The 18708-nt window shown below is 42.9% G+C and overlaps 1 protein-coding gene across 8 annotated transcripts in view; it reads right to left on the bottom strand.

The window, feature by feature from the left end:
• TBC1D1 (TBC1 domain family member 1) overlaps nucleotides 1-18708 on the bottom strand; it is a 97741-nt gene that overhangs the window by 33955 nt on the left and 45078 nt on the right. For all 8 annotated transcript variants that reach the window (XM_087875420.1, XM_060690809.2, XM_087875421.1 and 5 more), the window contains 8 exons: nucleotides 14665-14754; nucleotides 11468-11572; nucleotides 10676-10808; nucleotides 10103-10194; nucleotides 9079-9189; nucleotides 8036-8164; nucleotides 6431-6517; nucleotides 5398-5684 (listed from right to left, as the gene is read on the bottom strand). In XM_087875420.1, coding sequence (XP_087731546.1) covers nucleotides 5398-5684; nucleotides 6431-6517; nucleotides 8036-8164; nucleotides 9079-9189; nucleotides 10103-10194; nucleotides 10676-10808; nucleotides 11468-11572; nucleotides 14665-14754 — 1034 coding nt within the window. The remainder of the gene's footprint in view (nucleotides 1-5397; nucleotides 5685-6430; nucleotides 6518-8035; nucleotides 8165-9078; nucleotides 9190-10102; nucleotides 10195-10675; nucleotides 10809-11467; nucleotides 11573-14664; nucleotides 14755-18708) is intronic.

The raw sequence follows: 18708 nt of genomic DNA, 5'->3' as shown, positions 1-18708 counted from the left end.
CACATATGTGCTAGTCATTCCCGACTCTAGGGGGCGGTGCTCATCTCCGTTTCAAAGCCAAAGAGCCAGCGCTGTCCGAAGACGTCTCCGTGGTCATGTGACCAGCATGACTAAACACCAGAGGCGCACAGAACGCTGTTCCCTTCCCACCAAAGGTGGTCCCTATTTTTCTACTTGCATTTTTTACGTGCTTTCGAACTGCTAGGTTGGCAGAAGCTGGGACAAGTCACGGGAGCTCACCCCGTTATGCGGCGCTAGGGATTCGAACCGCTGAACTGCCGACCTTTCGATCGGCAAGCGCAGCGTCTTAGCCATTGAGCCACCGCGTCCCTTCTATTCCCCACCATGTAAATATAAATATAGAAATCCTTCCATTCCCCACCATCCAGTCAGAGCTGAAGAAGCTTCTTGGATGAGGAGCGAAACATCTTCAATGAAAAAACAGAAACTCCAGTTACCTCTTGACAAAACATCTTTGGGATTCGATTCAATTCGATTCGATTCGATTCGATTCGATTCGATTCGATTCGATGTTATGTTATGTTATGTTATGTTATGTTATGTTATGTTATGTTATGTTATGCTATGCTATGCTATGCTATGCTATGCTGCATTCTATTCTTATTCTTGTTCTGTTCTGCTTTATTCCTAGTCTAGTCTAGTCTCATCCTTTTTCTGACAAAAATAGGGACAGCTGCCCCGAAGCCTTGACACAATATATTGAGTTCTGGCATGTTTATTTAACAAGAATTTTTCATCTGTTAATAGAACATAGATGAAGTTCAAATGACGCTGAAGGTCACCATAAAACCAGGGGTAGGCTGCTGGGGCTTCGTAAGGGTTTGGGAGAACCTCTAGCTAAGATTCTGTGCAGTTCGGAGAACCCCCAAATCCCACTCCTGGCTGGCCCCGTCCACCCCACTCTGCCCCTCCCAGGAGTCCCCATGCGGCTCATTTTACATGCAAGTTAAATTCAGGGCGTGTGGGGAGGGCGAAAAATAGGCCTACCTGTTTCCGGCCTCCAGAGGGCCTCTGGAGCCTGGGGAGGCCGTTTTCGCCCTCCCGAAGGCTCGAGAAAAGCCTCCGGAGCCCAGGGAGGGCAAAAACGCACCCCCCCGGTGGTGGAGGAGGCTGACTAGGCCACACCCACCATGGCCACACCCACCCAGCAACTGTGCAGAGAACCCCTTGCTCAAATTTTTGAAGCCCACACCTGCATAAATCTCTATATATTTTCTCTCACCACGCCTAGTATGGGTTTGAAACAAATTGTCCAGCACATGAACGAGAGCTTTCAAGAATTTTAAACAAAGGAAAGCAAAATCAAAAAAAGATCTTCGTACTTTCCGTCGGGCACTTAAGACCTTCCTCTTTCACCAAGCCGGGATGGCATAATTAATTTTTTCTTTCCTTTTCCTAATTGTGTAAATTTTATTCTGAAGATCTTAAGTCAACTTAACTGATAAGCCAAATTGACTTAATTATTATTTATTGCTTCTATTCACATTTTTATATATGTTTATTTTGACTGTTCACCGCCTGAGTCCTTCGGGAGAAAGGCGGTATAAAAAATTAAATAAATAAATAAATAAATAAAATGCAAACATCTCTTTTATGCTGGACACAAAACCAAAGCAAAATCAACTTCATGTCCAAAATAAGAAGCTGCTTCTCTAACACTAAGAAGCTGACTTCAAAGGCTAACAAATTGCTCTGCTTTTACTGAACAAGCCCTATCTAGTTGGTAAATACCATTGTGATAAAATCTGGCATTAGAAGGAGAAGACTAGAGACGAAGTTCAAAAAGAGGACAATGAAACGTCGTTATTTCAGAATTCTCACCTTCCTCTTTTCGTTTCCTTTTTACTGGTAACAATTTATCCTGGGCATGTCTTTTTTTGATTTTTTGTATTATGATCGTTTGGCGAGAAATTAAATTCACGTTGGCTTACATCCACTTTTGCAGCATTTCCAGAAAAGCTATCAGTTACTGGCAGCCGTCAACTCCCGACGGTTTGTTTAGTGACCGTTTGAAGTTACAACGGCACTGAAAAAAAGGGACTTGATGACCGTTTTTCACACTTATGACCGTTGCAGCATCCTCACGGTCACGAGATCAAAATTTGGATGCTTGGAAACGGACTCGTATTTATGACGGTTGCTGGGCCACGTGATCCCTTTTTGCGACCTTCCGACGAGCCAAGTCAACGGGGGAAGCCAGATTCGCTTAACAACCGTGTCGCTAACTTAACAAGTTCAGTGATTCACTTAACAACCGTGGCAAGAAAGCTCACAAAATGGGGGCAAAACTCACTTCACAAGCGTCTCACTTGGCAACAGAAACGTTGGCCTCAATTGTGGTTGTAAATTGAGGATTGCCCGTATTTCAGAGGAAGGTTATGTCGATATGGAAAAAAATAACAGTGCTGGAAATGTGGGCATAGCAATGGAACCTACTTCCACCAATGGTGGACATGTCCGCTGGCAGCTAAATATTGGATGAAAATACGACGATGGTTGCTTGAAATTACACACTGTAGAGTGGAACTGAAACCTGAAACCTTTTTGTTGGGGGTTAGACCCACAAATATTGGATTGACTAAATGGTATCTGATGCTACACATAATCACTGCAGGGAGACTGGCATTCGCACAAGAATGGAAGAATGAGGACTTACCAACGGACTCAAAAATAATTTATAAAATCATGGAAAGCGGAGTCCGACGGAGTCCTTGATCAAAACTGATCAAGGGTAAAAGAGACTCAGATTTTTATAGTAGTTGGAACATGTGGTATGATTGGATCCAGAAATGATGGGAGAGAGATAAAGGGTAATGTTGGATTATAGTTATAGATGATGGTATAATTATGGTAATCAATAAGTATTGGAAATGTAAATTTGTATATAAGAATCTGTAAATAGTTTCTATTTTTACTTTCTGATTATTGGTGCATATATATATACATGGATATTTTGGTGATGTTACACCATGATAGAAAAACTATTATACATTTGTTTTTGGTTTTTTTGAATTATAATAAAAATTTATATATATATATATAAAAAAACAATTCGTGAAGAAAGGATGTGGTTGCGTTAACTTTGCATTCCACATGCGATGATAACAAAAATATTATGCAGAGGAGGACGAAATTGCATGTCAGTCCAACCAAATACAGATTTATCCCGTCAAACACAATTTCACAGTTTGCTAGTTTATAAAAAGGAGGGCAAGGAGTAACCTATATACAAGCAGTCCTTGACTTACAACTGTTTATTTAGTGACTGGTAAAGTTACCAAGGCACTGGAAAAAAGTGACTTTGGGGCATTGTTTCACACTTACGACCCCATCGTCACATAATCAAAAATTCAGATGCTTGGCAACTGGCATGTACTGATGACAGTTGCAGTGTCCCGGGATCAAGGGATCACGTTTTGTGACCCTTCTGATAAGCAAAGATAACAGGGAAGCCAGATTCATTCCACAAACCGTGTGACTAATTTAACAACTGCAGTGATTCACTTAACAGTTGCTCCATTGTGGTCATAAGTCAAGGACTACCTATACTTCCAGTCTTTGGTTCCAGAAGGTTCTTCACTGCATTATCTTTCGGCATCACATAGGTAGATTTTGGACTAGAAATTTATCAGATTCTCTTTCCTGAAAACCTATTCCTCCAAATAGAGCCTTGGTAGTACAGTGGTCTAAAGCACCCTGTTATTAAGAAGAGCTGCCTGCAATTACTGCAGGTTCGAATCTCGCCAAGGCTCAAGGTTGACTCAGCCTTCCATCTTTTCTAAGGTAGGTAAAATGAGGACCCAGTTTGTGGGGGCAATAAGCTGACTTTGTATAAATATACAAAAGGATGAAGGCTATTGCTGAGCACATTGTAAGCCGCCCTGAGTCTCCGGAGAAGGGCGGCATATAAATCAAATTTAAAAAAAAAAATACATTTTGGCTTCATAAATAACTCAAGTATATCAGTCCAGGTCAGGGGTCTGCAACCTTAAACACTCAAAGAGCCATTTGGACCCATTTCCCACAGAAAAGAAAACACCGGGAGCCACAAAACCCTTCCCGTGTCTGACTATTTCTTGAGTGGCCACAAAACTAGCATATCTAGTTGAATTAAACTTTCTGTTTTCTTCTGAAACTTTTCTTTTCTTGGATTTACCCATGGCTGACCTACCGGGGGTTGAAAAGCTGACTGTTAGTTGAGTAGACTGTTGTATATAGACATGAGTAATAAATCCTCTTAATCATCATCCTATGTCCAAAATCACAAAAGACGGCTGCCTGCTCCCTCACCCAATTAATAGTTAATAAGGGTAATGAATTCAATCATTAATAAAGATGACTTAGAAGTTGCATTCATAAAGCACATTCCCATGGAAAGCAGATGCTGTTAAATCATCTCAACCAGCGGTGAGTTTCAAATTTTCTCACTACCGGTTCGCCCCGCGTGCGCACACTCACTTTGCACGTGTGTGCCTTCCGTGCATATGCCCGAGTTAAAAAGCGTGGCTAAATAGGATCGCATTACATCCAGGCGGGTGGGTGGGCCCACCTTCAGTCTCTGCTACTGGTTCGCACGAACCGGGCCGAACCAGCTGAATACCACCTCTGATCTCAACATCTGTTGTGGTCCGCCAGCAGCCTGCGGAGCTGGCAGTGGAATCGGACAGTGAGGAGGCTGAGGAAGAACATAGGCCAGTCCTGGAGGCTGGGGAAGGCCCAGATGAGGGCTCGGTGTCGGAGGCAGAGATGGGGCCAGGGCCATCGGGGAGTGATGTGCGGACTCCGGAGCCTCCAGAGTCAGACAGCAGAGAGGCAGAGGAACAGGAGGAGCCTGTTCCTAGTACATGCATGAGAAGAGCTGCCAGAAGGCAAGAGCAGCTAAAGCAGAAAGGACGACTCAGGAGTAAGGTCAGGAGATGATTGGCCCCTCCCATAAAGCTTAAAAGACCTACAACGGCTCTTGGGCTCTTTTTCGGAAAACAACGTTGATAGATTTGTTTCTTGTCTTGCTGCATTTATTTCTTGTCGGCGTCTTCTGCTTCTGAACTTTTGCCAAGAAAAGCCTTTGGCAGGTTGCCTAATTAGACCAAGGTTGGTGATAAGGCTGAAGAATTGTGTTATGAAGAATTTGTTTTGAATTAGTTTGGACTATGCTGAGAATGAGTTAATTCTCAGCTGTTCTAATAAAATCTGTTTGTTTAGAACTGATTGCGTCTGATAATACCTACTTGGGCCTGGGTCACAACAACATCTCAGACTATCCATGCTGCGGTTATGACAAAGAATGAATCCCAAGGACCTTCTCCTTTGCCTAAGGTGGACATACCTGTAAACATTTCCTCCCCATGCCTCCCCCTCCCCCTGCTAGAATCTTACTTTTGCTGGTTTGGCGTCTCTGTGGTCATGGAATGATACCTCAGAAGTTTCCTTTGCGAAATAGACGGAGAGGTTTCAGCAGATTCAAACGATTCCTGGGCTTCCAACGGCATGTGGCTGAGGGTGTTAGCTCGCCTTCTGAAGGCCTGGTAGGCTGATTGGGCAGGATGTTCTTCAGATGATTCGTCAGATGCGGTCGAGAGAAGGTCAAGATTGTCCACCGATCCATTGGGTTTTAGAGGGCTGTCTGAGGGGAAGTGGTTTTCCTGGTCTCCGGCAGATGTTTCCTGTTGAACGAAGCAAAACAGTGAACGATCTAAGCAGCACAACCCAAATCAAAGTTTCCATTTCTTTCCACCTCGAGCACAAAGTCCAGAAGTGGTTTCCAAGTGGGTGTGTTTCTTTGATTAAAGCAGTCAATTTAGTCACCTCTGATGGCTCCATCAGTTTTTCCAACCAATCATCTATTTTACCTCACACCAGTGATGGCAAACCTTTTCGGCACAGAGTGCCCAAACCGGAACGGGCATGTATGTATGTGCATGTGTGCATGTTGGAACACCGTAAACCCGAAGACCACCTAGCTCGTGTACACATGCCTGTTTTGGGGCTGTTTTGAGGCTGTTTTGAGGCCTTTTTCCGGGGTGTTTTCAGACCACCCGCAATTTCCGCTACCGGTTCGGGCAAACTGGTCCGAACCAGCTGAATACCACCTCTGCCTAAGTCCCTTTTTTCAGTGCCGTTGTAACTTTGAATGGTCACTAAACGAACTGCTGTAAGTCGAGGACTAACTAGCTGTATTTTCTTGCCTATCGGTACTGAGTAATTATTCAGATGTACATATGGTAAGTAAATACCTAAGCATATTTTCCAGGCTTAGCAGCACATTTAGGATCAAATGATTTCGCTCTTTAAAAATAAAATACAATAATTATGGCAGGAATTTATCGGAGGCTAAACATTTCATGAAAGAAAATTGTAAAGTGAACTATTCCATTGCTTGTGCTGGTTTTACAACATACAATTCACTTACTTTACTTGTAGTACTGAGCGTGCTGGATAAGGAGCTATCCAAATCAATACTTCCAGAAGTTTCCTGTAGGCTCTTGCTTTTATTTCCCTGCCAAGAAAACCCTCGTATTATTATATGTATTTAAAATTATAAAGATATACACAGAAGCAGGAAAATGCATACAAAAGGCATTCCTTGTAATGCATAAATGTAATGCATAAAAAGATTCTAGCGGTGCTGTGATCATTATTAAATTTAATTTTGGGGGTGAGCTAAGAATACGCTGACTATTACAGGTAGTCCTCGTTTTATGACCTCAATGGAGCCCAACATTTCCACTGCTAAGAAAGACAGTTGTTAAATGAGTTTTGCCTCATTTTACGATTTTTCCTGCCAGAGTTGTTAAGTGAATCATTGTGGTTGTTAAATTAGTAATCCGGTTGTTAAGTGAATCTGGTTTCCCCATGGACTTTGCTTGTTAGAAGGTCGCAAAAGGGGATCACATGACCTCGGGACACAGCAACAGACATAACTACGAGTCAGTTGCCAAGCATCCGAATTTTGACCACCTGATCATGGGGATGCTACAACGGTCATAAGTGTGAAAAGCAGTCCTCAGTCACTTTTTTTCAGTGCTGTTGTTAACTTTGAGCGGTCACTAAATGTACTGTTGTAAGTGGAGGACTAGCTGTACTGTACTTGCATTTTTTTTCCTCACGACACTTGATCGAAAAGTCTGAAGTATTGAAAATGACCAAATATTAGTCTGAATTCCCATTAAAAGAGTGGGCTGTGTATTCGCCGATGGATACTCGTAATATGTCACTCATTATTCCTGTTCTGACCTAGGCTTCCTAATATAGTAAAAAGCAAACAATTAGTCCCAAAACCCCTTTTTTAAAATTTTAACGGCTGTGAATTCCTTTCATTCATGCTGAATCACCAAGAGTTTATAAATAGTCCAACAGAAGTCTGCCACAGTCCTTCGGATAAGGCTGGTAAACACCCACCTTCATCTTCTTTGACAGGCTGCCAAAGACCTCATTGGCAAGTATCTTGGCCAGGCCACACGGAAACACAGAGTCAAAAACGGAGCTTTAAAGTACAAACCGACACCGTCCACAATGTTGCTTCCTGCAAAGGTCCACGTGCCTTTGCTCTTCCTTTATGTCTTATGGGAGGGGCCAATCATCTCCAAGCCTTACTCCTGAGTTGCCCCTTTTGTTTTAACTGTTCTTGCCTTCTGGCAGCTCTGCGCATGCATGCACTAGGAACAGGCTCCTCCTGTTTCTCTGCCTCTCTGATGTCCGACTCTGGAGGCTCCGGAGTCCGTACATAACTCCCAAATGGCCCAGGCCCCATCTTTGCCTCTGATGCAGAGCCCTCGTCTGAGCCTTCCCCAGACTCCAGGACTGGCCCATGTTCCTCCCCAGCCTCCTCACTGTCTGACTCTGCTGCCAGCTCCGCAGGACCATAACAATTCCCATCGTTGTAAGCCCATGCCTAGGTGCGTGTTTAGTTTTAAATATAGTTGTTTATTTTAGTGCAAAAATACATTTTTCATCACTCGGATGCCAACGGCCAACACAGTGACGTCGGATTTCAAGAGATTCGAAAGAGACTTACGCGAGATAAAATATTTTCTAAGGATTCTGTAAGCGACCTCTTGGCTTTGCTCTTGAGCATGTCAAGCTTGAACCGAGTTGTGTTGTTCGGAATTTCGTTTCCCACGGCTTCTCCAGAGGACTGCCCGGTCTAGGACGTTAAGATAACAAATGCATTTGAAAAAGAAAATAAAGATAAATCAACAGGAACCCCTTCAAAAAATAATAATAATAATAAAAGTGTTCGCTCAGGAGACTTTTTTGTAATAGAAAAACTGCTGAAAAATGTAAAAGACTTCAGAATATACTCCAGATAGTTTAATTCATTCCCATTTGGTCATTTTCTTGGCAACTGTTTGGCACAGTTATACAATCAGCAGCAGCAGCATACAAAAAAAAAAAATAGAAGTCATTGTCAGGCAATTTAAGAAAACTTAGCCGATCAGAGATCGAACCAGGGGTGGGTTCTACTTACCTTTACTACCAGTTTGCAACGGGATCGCCATTTTTGGCCTGAAAAACAGCCTGAAAACGGCCTGAAAAATGGCCAAAAAGGACCCAAAAAAACAGCCTGAAAAATGACCAAAAAGGGCCCAAAAAACAGCCTGAAAAAAAGCCAAAAAAACAGGCCGAAAAACAGGGCAGGGCCAGCCAGTGGTGGGATTAGCCCGAACCGGCTGAATCCTCCCTCTGCCTTTGAGGCAAGTGGCCGAGAGGCGGGGCTGGGTATGTTGACTGACGTCACCTACCCAGTCACATGACCAACCAGCCACGCCTACCCAACCAGAGAACCAGTTAAGTTATTCAAGTCCCACCACTGGTCACGCCCCCTGCCCATGCCCATCTTGGGCACACCCACCCCAGCCACACCCACCCAGCCAGTCATTAGGGCAGAGAACCGGTTGTTAAATTATTTGCAACTATTTCCCCAAAAGTTGTAGCCCCTGTTTTGTTTTTTGTTCGTTTTTTTTAAACTGAGTCCTGCTCTCCTAACGCGATTGCTGTTAGAAAACATTTTCCCCATCTGTCTTTCAAAACAAATATCGGAAAAAGGAAATTGCAGACCTGTTTAACTTCCCCAAGGTGAATGTGGTCTTTCTGTTTTTCTTCATACATGTTTCTCAGGATAGAGATGATTAGTTCATTCTCCTTCTGTTCATTCCTTGGCCTTATTTTCTACAAACAAGGAAAAAAGAGGAGAGCTTAATTCTCTTAACTCGTCGCATCACCAAATGGCTGCGAACAAAGGTAGTCCTCGACTTAACAACGGTTCATTTACGGACCGCTCAAAGTTACGCTGAAAAAGCACCGAAAAAGGGACTTGTGGCCAGGTTTCACACTTACGACTCATATTTACGACAGTTGCAGTGTCCCGGGGTCACGTGATCCCTTTTTGCGAAATCAACAGGGAAGCCAGATTCACTTAACAACCAGGTTATTAATGTACCAACTGCAATGTTTCACTTCACAAGCGTGGAAAGAAAGTTGGTAAAATGGGGGGGGGAACTCACTTAACAAATGTCTCACTTAGCAACATAAATTTTGGGCTCAATTGTGGTCGTAAGTTGAGGACTACCTGTACCATAAACGACTTGGACATATCAATTTCACAATATATCGCCGGAATTCTGAAACCATTTATTTCAATTAGCTTTCATTATCCTGTCATTCGGAGAAGTGAATGCCCAAGCAAATCCCCCTTACTTCTAAAGGCAATGTTCATTTGGTTGACTCCAAAAACGTATAACCGTAATCACATGCCTGTTGTTTTTTAATTTTTTTCCTACATCCTCTATGGGCCATCAATGCTGCAAAAATTTGCATCGACCCAACATAAAGCAAAATGTTTTGGTCAATTTTTTTCCCTTCCAAAAACTATTGTGAAGTTTAAAAAAATAATGTATGGACAAGTCACACTTAGCAAATGACATAATCTTGCTGAATTCTATAATCAACCGATGTTGTTTAATCCTGTGCAAGCAATTTCCATTGATTTTAACGCAACTCCTGCTAAGAGGCACAAATTAGCAATGCAACTTAGAAAATGTTATTTTTCCTCCCCAGAAAAGAAATATATACCGGCAGTTACCTGAACTTCCTCAAAGATCTCGGCTTGCTCCTGGTTATTCAGTGCTGTTAAATGTTTCTGCAGTTCCAACTTAGTTTTAGAAGGATGCGTCCCTAACAAATAAACAGATCAACATTAAGTCAGCATCATGCCTTTTAGAGAATATTTGGTCACCCGAAATTCACAAAGTGGACTTGCGGATGGGTGAAACAATTTGCTCTTTGGTCTTGTGATGATAGAAGCAAATTAAGATTTATGTTTGTTTTGGCTGCAATACATCCTTATCTTTACAATCATCATCCTATTTTAAAGACCCTGTAATTCCTTGCGGGGTGGAGTCTTGGGCAACTGAATGGAGCTGAGTGTTTACTGGCCGGATGCCCTTCCCTGTCGCCAATGAGGAGTTTTGTTCGGCAGATATATTCTCATTGTGCCCAGAGAGAGAAATATCTGCCTCTACCTAGGATCGAACTCACAGCCTCCTGATTGTGAGGCGAGAGTCCACCTCTAGGCCACCGCACCACTCATCCTTATCTATACAATGATGCAATTATATACACCCTAAAAATTAAACAGGCTTTTTTTTTTCCTTACCTTCTATTTTTTCACAGAGTTTATGAAGAATTTGCATAGGACACCCATCACAGAACTGCAGCTGGGATTTGAAATTTTGCTGGATGGCCGCCACACTGAATGCCTGTTTCAAGGTCATCATAATCTCATCCACCTAAAAGAGAAAGAGGGAGGGAGGGAGGGAGGGGGAGAGAGAGAGGGAGGGGGAGAGAGAGAGAGACAGAGAGACGGAGAGAAAATCAAAGTTCTGGACTTTTCTGCTAGTCCTTTTGCCAGTTTTTGAGCCACGGTGGCGCAGTGGTTAGAATGCAGTATTGCAGGCTAATTCTGCCAACTGCTAGCAGTTCGATCCTGACCGGCTCAAAGGTTGACTCAGACTTCCATCCTTCCGAGGTCAGTATAAACGAGGACCCAAAATTATTGGGGGCAATATGCTGACTCTGTAAGCCACTTAGAGAGGGCTGTGAAACTCTGTGAAGCAGTATATAAGTGCTATTGCTAATCCTTCCTTCCTTCCTTCCTTCCTTCCTTCCTTCCTTCCTTCCTTCCTTCCTTCCTTCCTTCCGCTTCCCTCCCTCCCTCTCTCCCTTCCTTCCCAGTGGCTAGAATGCAGCATTGCAGGCTAATTCTGCCGACTGCCAGCAATTTGATCCTGACCGGCACAACGGTTGACTCGGACTTCCATCCTTCCGAGGTTGGTAAAAACAAGGACCCAAAATTGCTGGGGGCAAGACGCTGACTCTGTAAACCGCTTAGAGAGGGCTGTAAAGCGGCATATAAGTCTAAGCGCTATTGCTATTTTCGAGTCCTTACCAGGGCTTCATCTGTACACTGAAATACGTAACACACAAAATGGAAGCCTCTGTTCTTGGAAGGCTCTCTGCAGATGAATCCGAAGTGATCCACGTGACGGATTCCCTGAAAGACAAATCATTGCATCAAAACGTTTATATAGGAATGGGTATAAACCGTTTTATGGCTGCGTGGAGGAAAAGGGGAAAGCTTCATTTATAATGTCTGAATGCCGACGCACTCAAATTTCTCCTTATTTCCAGATTGAATCTCTCCTTGATCAGTTTCCATCCGTTATTCCTTCTCTGGCCTTCAGGTGCTTTGGAGAATAGCTTGATTCCCCCTCCTCTCTGTGGAAGCCCCTCAAATATTGCTATCCTGTCTTCCCTGGTCCTTCTCTTCACTAGACTAGCCATGCCCAGTTCCTGCAACTATTCTTTATATGTTTTAGCCTCCAGTCCACTAATCAGAGGTGAAATCCAGCAGGTTCTGGAGAACTGGTAGCAGAAATTTTGAGTAGTTTGGAGAACCGGTAAATACCACCTCTGGCTGGCTCCAGAGTGGGGTGGGAATGGAGATTTTGCAGGATCCTTCCCCTGGAGTGGGGTGGGAATGGGGATTTTGCAATAACCTTCCCCTGCCATGCCCACCAAGCCATGCCCATCAAGCCACACCACGCCCACAGAACCAGTAGTAAAAAAAATTGGATTTCACCACTGCCCCTATCATCATGGTTGATCTTCTCTGCACTCTTTCTAGAGTCTCAACTTCTTTTTTACAGTGTGGTGACCAGATCTGGATGCAGAAGTCTAGGTGTGGTCTTACTAAGGCTTTATAGAGTGGTATTAGTACCTCCCTTGATCTTGATGGTATCCCTCTGTTCATGCAATTTAGGATTGCGTTGGCTTTTTTGGCTGCCGCTGCACACGGCTAGCTCATATTTATCTGGTTGTCCACTATGTGTTGTGGGCCGTCAGCGGCCTGTGCAGCTAGTAGCTGATTCCGACAGCGAGGAGGCTGGTGTGGTGCTGCGCCAGCAGCCTGTGCAGCTGGCACTCAAGTCAGACAATGAAGAGGCTGGAGAAGATGTGGGGCCAGAGGCGGGGATTCAACCAGGGCCTTCAGAACCTCCTATAAGTGAAGAGGAAGAAGAGGGGGAGCCTCTTCTCGATGCACGGGCGCACAGAGCTGCCAAAAGGCAGGAGTGGCTCCTCAGGAGGAGGTCTCCTCGAGAGTAAGGCTCGGGGCTAATTGGCCACTCCCTTAGCCTATTTAAGGAAGGATGACGACTGAGGCAATTTGCAGGGAACAACTTTGTTCACTCTTCTTCGCGTCTGGATCTTAGTTCTCTTATCAGTTTCCTGCAAATTGCTTCTGAGCTTTCTGCCCACCATAGTAAGATTACGATTATTTATTCTTTGGATTCTTGTAGGCTATTAAGAAAGTTAATTAACAGACTTTGTTTGAAAAAGACTGATTTAATTTAGTAAACTAAGGTTTGTACAGACTTTGTGTGTCCTGCGTTCTTTGGGGTCCGTAGCTGGGGCAGAACATTAAGACTCCAAGATCCCACTCACCGTTCCTGCTATTAAGCCTGGTTTCACCCAATCTATATGTGCATTTTTTTTTTTGCCTAACTGTCAGACTTTACTTTTCTCTACATTGAATTTCATTTTGTTAGATAGGGCCCAGAGTTCAATAACACCCATTTTCCAGTTGGCAAGGTTGAGAAACACCAGATTGGCATTTCTGTAGAATTTTTGTTATGTTTTATGTTTTTCTTGAACAGCAGCTCCAGGATAAATCTGGTTTTAGGACGAATGACTCTCCTGACTGGAAAAAAAAGGAAGTAACACAGATAATTTTTCACTGCACTACCTTAAGAGAACGTTGTCCACAAATCTTGTGGCTAAGCCTCCAAAGGAAGAGGCCAATTGTAGCATATGCCTTGCTTTGTCAACAGAGATGCACGGTGTAATATTTTTTTCCACCGTCTCTGCTACAAGTTAATCATTAAATGAAGTGGGAGTAGGAAAAATTAGATTTTATTTCCAGCTGGCCTGGTTAAAAAAAAAAAAAACAGAATTTGACCTTGAGGGCAAGTAGCTAAGGGCTGACTCAGAAATATTCCCTGACAAAGTAAATGATCTCAAAGAAACTCCTTTTAATTTATGACAGATTTCCTCTAGAAATAACCGTTCTGGGATTTATGCTAAAGTTTCTTTTATCATGATTGGCCGCCAACCCATTTAGCATTAGGGGATTTCCATGGAATTGCATCATTTGCCTCTATTCTTTGGACAATCTGGGAAAAAAAACCAGCTTCATAAAATTGGACTTCACTTGTTAATGGTTTAAACGAATTACAAACCAAATTACAAACCGATTATAACCCCAGTCGAGCCCAACATTTGTGTTGCTAAGCGAGACAGTTGTGAGGTGAATCTTGCGGCCTGAATCACTGCAATTGTTACCTCAGAAACATGGTTCTTAATTGAATCGGGCTTCCCCGTCGATTTTGCTTATCACAAGGTCACAAAAAGAGGAACATGTGACCCCGGGACACTGCGACTGTCATAAATATGAATCAGTTGCCAATTGTCTGTATTTTGATCAAGTGCCAATGGGGATGCCGCAATGGTCGTGTGGTATGTGTGAAAAATGGTCATAAATTACTTTTTTCCAGTGCCATTGTAACAGGTACTCCTCGACTTACAACAGTTAGTGACTTAGTGACCGTTCGAAGTTACAACGGCACTGAAAAAAATGACTGATGACCGTTTTTCACAGTTACGACCTTTGCAACATGTTACGACCATGTGATCAAAATTCAGATTCTTGCCCACTGGTTCGTATTTACGACCGTTGCTGTGTGTCCCAAGGTCATGTGATCCACTTTTTGCGACCAGCAAAGTCAATGGGAAAACCAGATTCACTTAACAACTGGGTTACTAATGTATCAACTGCAGTGATTCACTTAACAACTTGGGAAGGAAATGTCGTAAAATGGGGAAAATAGTCACTTAACAAATGTCTTAACAGAAATTTTGGGCTCAACTGCGGGCGTAAATCGAAGACTACCTGTATAAGACTGTAACCAAATGGCCATTTAATCCAATCATGATGATGATGATGATAATAATGTATTAAAACCAACAGACAGAGAAATCAATCAGAGACAAGAGAATGAAAAAAAAAAGGAATTAAAAAGAGGATACCTGGGAGCAAAAGGAAATTTCTTTAAAGCTTTTCTCAATAACTACTTTTTTGGTTTCGGGACTTATGATGTAAACTTCGGACTGCCCAATCTGAAAACAAGTAAAAACAATGTCAATAATGCAGCCCCAATATTATTCCCATTATTGTGCTCAGCATTTTTGAGTCAAAACATTCTGCATAAACAGGATGCAAGGAAGGAGGATTTATTTAATGCGATATTGGGGGAAAAAAAAACCCACAAATTTGCCGACGTCAAAACATCGATGAAGCCGATTAAACAAATGCCACTTTTGATCATGTTTGGGAATGATATGTAGAAAGTTAGCACCCACCCACTTCCTAGAAGAATGAAATATTTTAGGAAATATTAAAAAGGCAGAATGTTTTATTTCCCTGGATGAGAAATGGAGAAACATGGGGTTTTTTTAGAGGCAGGAAGCAGACTCACTCTTAATAGCCCCCACCTTTCTTAATGGCCCACAGCAGATGCCAGCCCTTAAGAGATAAAGAGCTTATTGAGATCTAGGTAGCTCTATTCATAGGCAAAATACTGCAGGCAGAAATCCATTCAAGACAGGATATTTTGAAATTCCCTACAGCAAGGTCTGAACAAAGATAGGATTAGCCCTCAGCCACAATAGGAATTGCCCAACAAGCCCCTTCAGTGCATCAGCCCAAACTTCAACCAAACTTAGCTCAGACAAACGCCTAGGATTTGTACATTGCCCCATGGGAGTCTGACAACAGCCAATAGAATACATGTTCCTTAGGGGTGGAATTGAAAAATTTTAGCAACCGGTTCTCTGCCCAGTTGCTGAGTGGGCATGGCCATGGGGGTGTGGCCTACTCGGCCTCCTGCATCACAGTGGGGGAGTGTTTTCGCCCTCCCCAGGCTCCGGAGGCTTTCCCCGACCCTCCAGGAGGGCAAAAAGGGCCCCCTGGGTTCTGGAGGCCCTCCGGAGGCCAGAAATGGGCCCATTTTCAGACTTCCGGTACTTCCGGTAGGCCCATTTTTCACCCTCCCCAGGCTCCAGAGGCTTTCCTGGAGCTTCCAGGAGGGCGAAAACAGCCTCCTCTGGGCTCCAGAGGCCAGAAACGGGCCCGTTTCCGAACGTCCGGGAGACCCGTTTTTCGCCCTCCCAGAGCCTCCGCACATGCCCTGCACTTACCTCACATCCAATCATCAGGAGACAGTGAGTTCTAGTCCCGCCTTAGTCATGAAAACCAGCTGGGAGACTTTGAGCCAATCACCAGGAGACGATGAGTTCTAGTTCCAACTTAGGCATGAAAACCAGCTGGGAGACTTTGGGCCAATCACCAGGAGATGTTGAGTTCTAGTCCCGCCTTAGTCATGAAACCCGGCTGGGTAATTTTGGGCCAATCACCAGGAGACGGTGAGTTCTAGTCCTACCTTAGGCATGAAAACCATCTGGGAGACTTTGGGCCAATCACCAGGAGACGGTGAGTTCTAGTCCCGCCTTAGGCATGAAAACCAGCTGGGAGACTTTGGGCCAATCACCAGGAGACGGTGAGTTCTAGTCCCGCCTTAGGCATGAAAGCTGGCTGGGTGATTTTGGACCAGTCATTCTCTTTCAGCCCAACTTATCACACAGTTGTTGTGGGTCCAATGGGGGGAGGAGGGAAGGTGTCTTGGACATGTTTGCTGCCTCCAGTTATTTGTAACAATAACAACAAAAGGATGGGATGCAAATAAACAAACACATACATTTGTAGGCAATTATCCATTATCGAGTTCAAAGAAGGAGGGAGCACTGAGCATCTCTCCGCATTTGGTTGCACCTCCTCTGAAGTAACTGGGAGCATTCACCCACACTGATGTCTATCAGATGAGGTGTAAAATGAAATTACAAGGCCCCCACCCCTTTTTACATGGTTTCCAGAAGCAAACTTAATTTTAAAGAGTTCGAAGGACGCCCAGACTAGATGTCCGATTAAATATAAATCTTGTTTTGGTGCCAAGAAGAAGAACCTCAACGTGGGAGCTTTTAGCTATTGTACAAAACTGCTTTAAGGGCATAGATAAAGCGAATGGGATAAACAGACACCTGTCGGAAATGCATGATGTTACAGGTATGCATTATTCCAGGCTGCAATTTCGGACCGCAATTCTTTGAGCCACATGTTGCCAGGCAACTGTGAGATGTCAGCAGTCTCAAGCCAGCAGAGCATGAGACATTACCTCATAATCTGCGAAGCATTCTTAATGGGCCAGTTTTTACTCTCTGCGGCTTAATTTTTTATTTGGAAACTCTTCACCGATGGTGCGTGTGTCAAAGCCTGCAGGCAGTTGCACACTACGCTGAGCTGTGACAAACTTCTGAAGGGCCCGTTACGTGGGAACTGCTCTCCAGGGCAAACAGTTTGTACGTGATGGAATGATTAAGTAATTTTTTTTTTTTTTAATTGTAGAGTCTGGGTGTGCTCTGAGCTTGCTTGTCTTCTCTCAGAATGTTTCATTACCAAGCTAAGTAACATCATCAGTGCTACCAAGAAAACCACCAAGCTCAGTTCAGCCCTGAGCTAGAAATATTCTCCTCTTCTAAATCAATCCCCCCCTCTCTCTCCATCCAATCATCTGTCTGTCTGTCCGTCTGTCCGTCCAGCTATCCATGCATCCCTCCCTCCCTCCCTCCATCTCCTCTCCTCTCTTTCTCTCTCATCTATCTATCTATCTATCTATCTATCTATCTATCTATCTATCTATCTATCTATCTATCTATCTATCTATCATCCATCTACTATCTATCTATCTATCTATCTATCTATCTATCTATCTATCATCCATCTACTATCTATCTATCTATCTTCTGTCTATCATCTATCTATCATTCTATCTATCTCTATCTATCATCTATCTATCTATCATCTATATATCTATCTCTGCTAAACTCTCTATATCTATCATTCTATCATTCTATCTGTCTATCATCTATCTATCTATCTATCTATCTCTGCTAAGCTATCACTATCTATCTATCTATCTATCTATCTATCTATCTATCTATCTATCTATCTATCTCTGCTAAGCTATCTCTATCTATCTATCTATCTATCTATCTATCTATCATCTGTCTATCATCTATCTATCTCTCTCTCTCTCTCTCTCTCTCTCTCTCTCTCAATCTATCTATCTATCTATCTATCTATCTATCTATCTATCTATCTATCTATCTCTATCTCTATCTATCTAGCTATCATCTATATATCTACCTCTGCTAAACTCTCTATATCTATCATTCTATCATTCTATCTATCTATCTATCTATCTATCTATCTATCTATCTATCTATCAATCAATCTGTCTATCATCTGTCTACCATCTATCTATCAATCTATCTCTATCTCTCTATCTCTATCTCTCTATCTCTCTATCATCTATTTATCATCTAACATCTATCATCTATATATCTATCTCTGCTAAACTCTCTATATCATTCTATCATTCTATCTATCTATCTATCTATCTATCTATCTCTCTATCTATCTCTCTATCTATCATCTCTCTATCTATCATCTATCTTCTATCTATCTCTGCTAAGCTCTCTATATCTATCATTCTCTCTCTCTCTCTCTCTCTCCCCCCTCTCTCTCTCATCCATCCATCCATCTACCTACCTACCCACCAGAGATAACATTTCCCGAATGAGTCCCATCACAAATCATAACAGCTGAAGAACAGCACACAGTGTAAAACTGTAACCTCAAAAGCATCAACATCGATAAAGTTCCCAAAATTTTTTTTTTAAAAAAAACAGCTTTGGCAACTGAGATGGTATAATGGAATGAAAAGATCTGGGTGAATTGCAAAGATTACAGAGACCTTTTGGGGAGGGATGCCTTATTTTGATGGGATCCTATCTCAAGGCCTTCCTCCATCCTAGTTATCTGACATATTTCATCATGGACTCTTAGAAGAGGTGATCGCATTGGTACAAAGCAACAGGAAACAATTTAGGCGTTTGTGTAGGAGTAGTAATCATAAACTATGACCTTTTCATAACAAATTCCTGGAATTGGGTGTG

The sequence above is a fragment of the Pantherophis guttatus genome, chromosome 8 (genome assembly GCF_059756535.1).
Source record: "Pantherophis guttatus breed Tessera chromosome 8, ASM5975653v1, whole genome shotgun sequence".
NCBI classification, from domain to species: Eukaryota; Metazoa; Chordata; class Lepidosauria; order Squamata; family Colubridae; genus Pantherophis; species Pantherophis guttatus.
The sequence above is the reverse complement of the archived record's forward strand: the minus strand, read 5'-3'. Positions and strand labels throughout refer to the sequence as shown.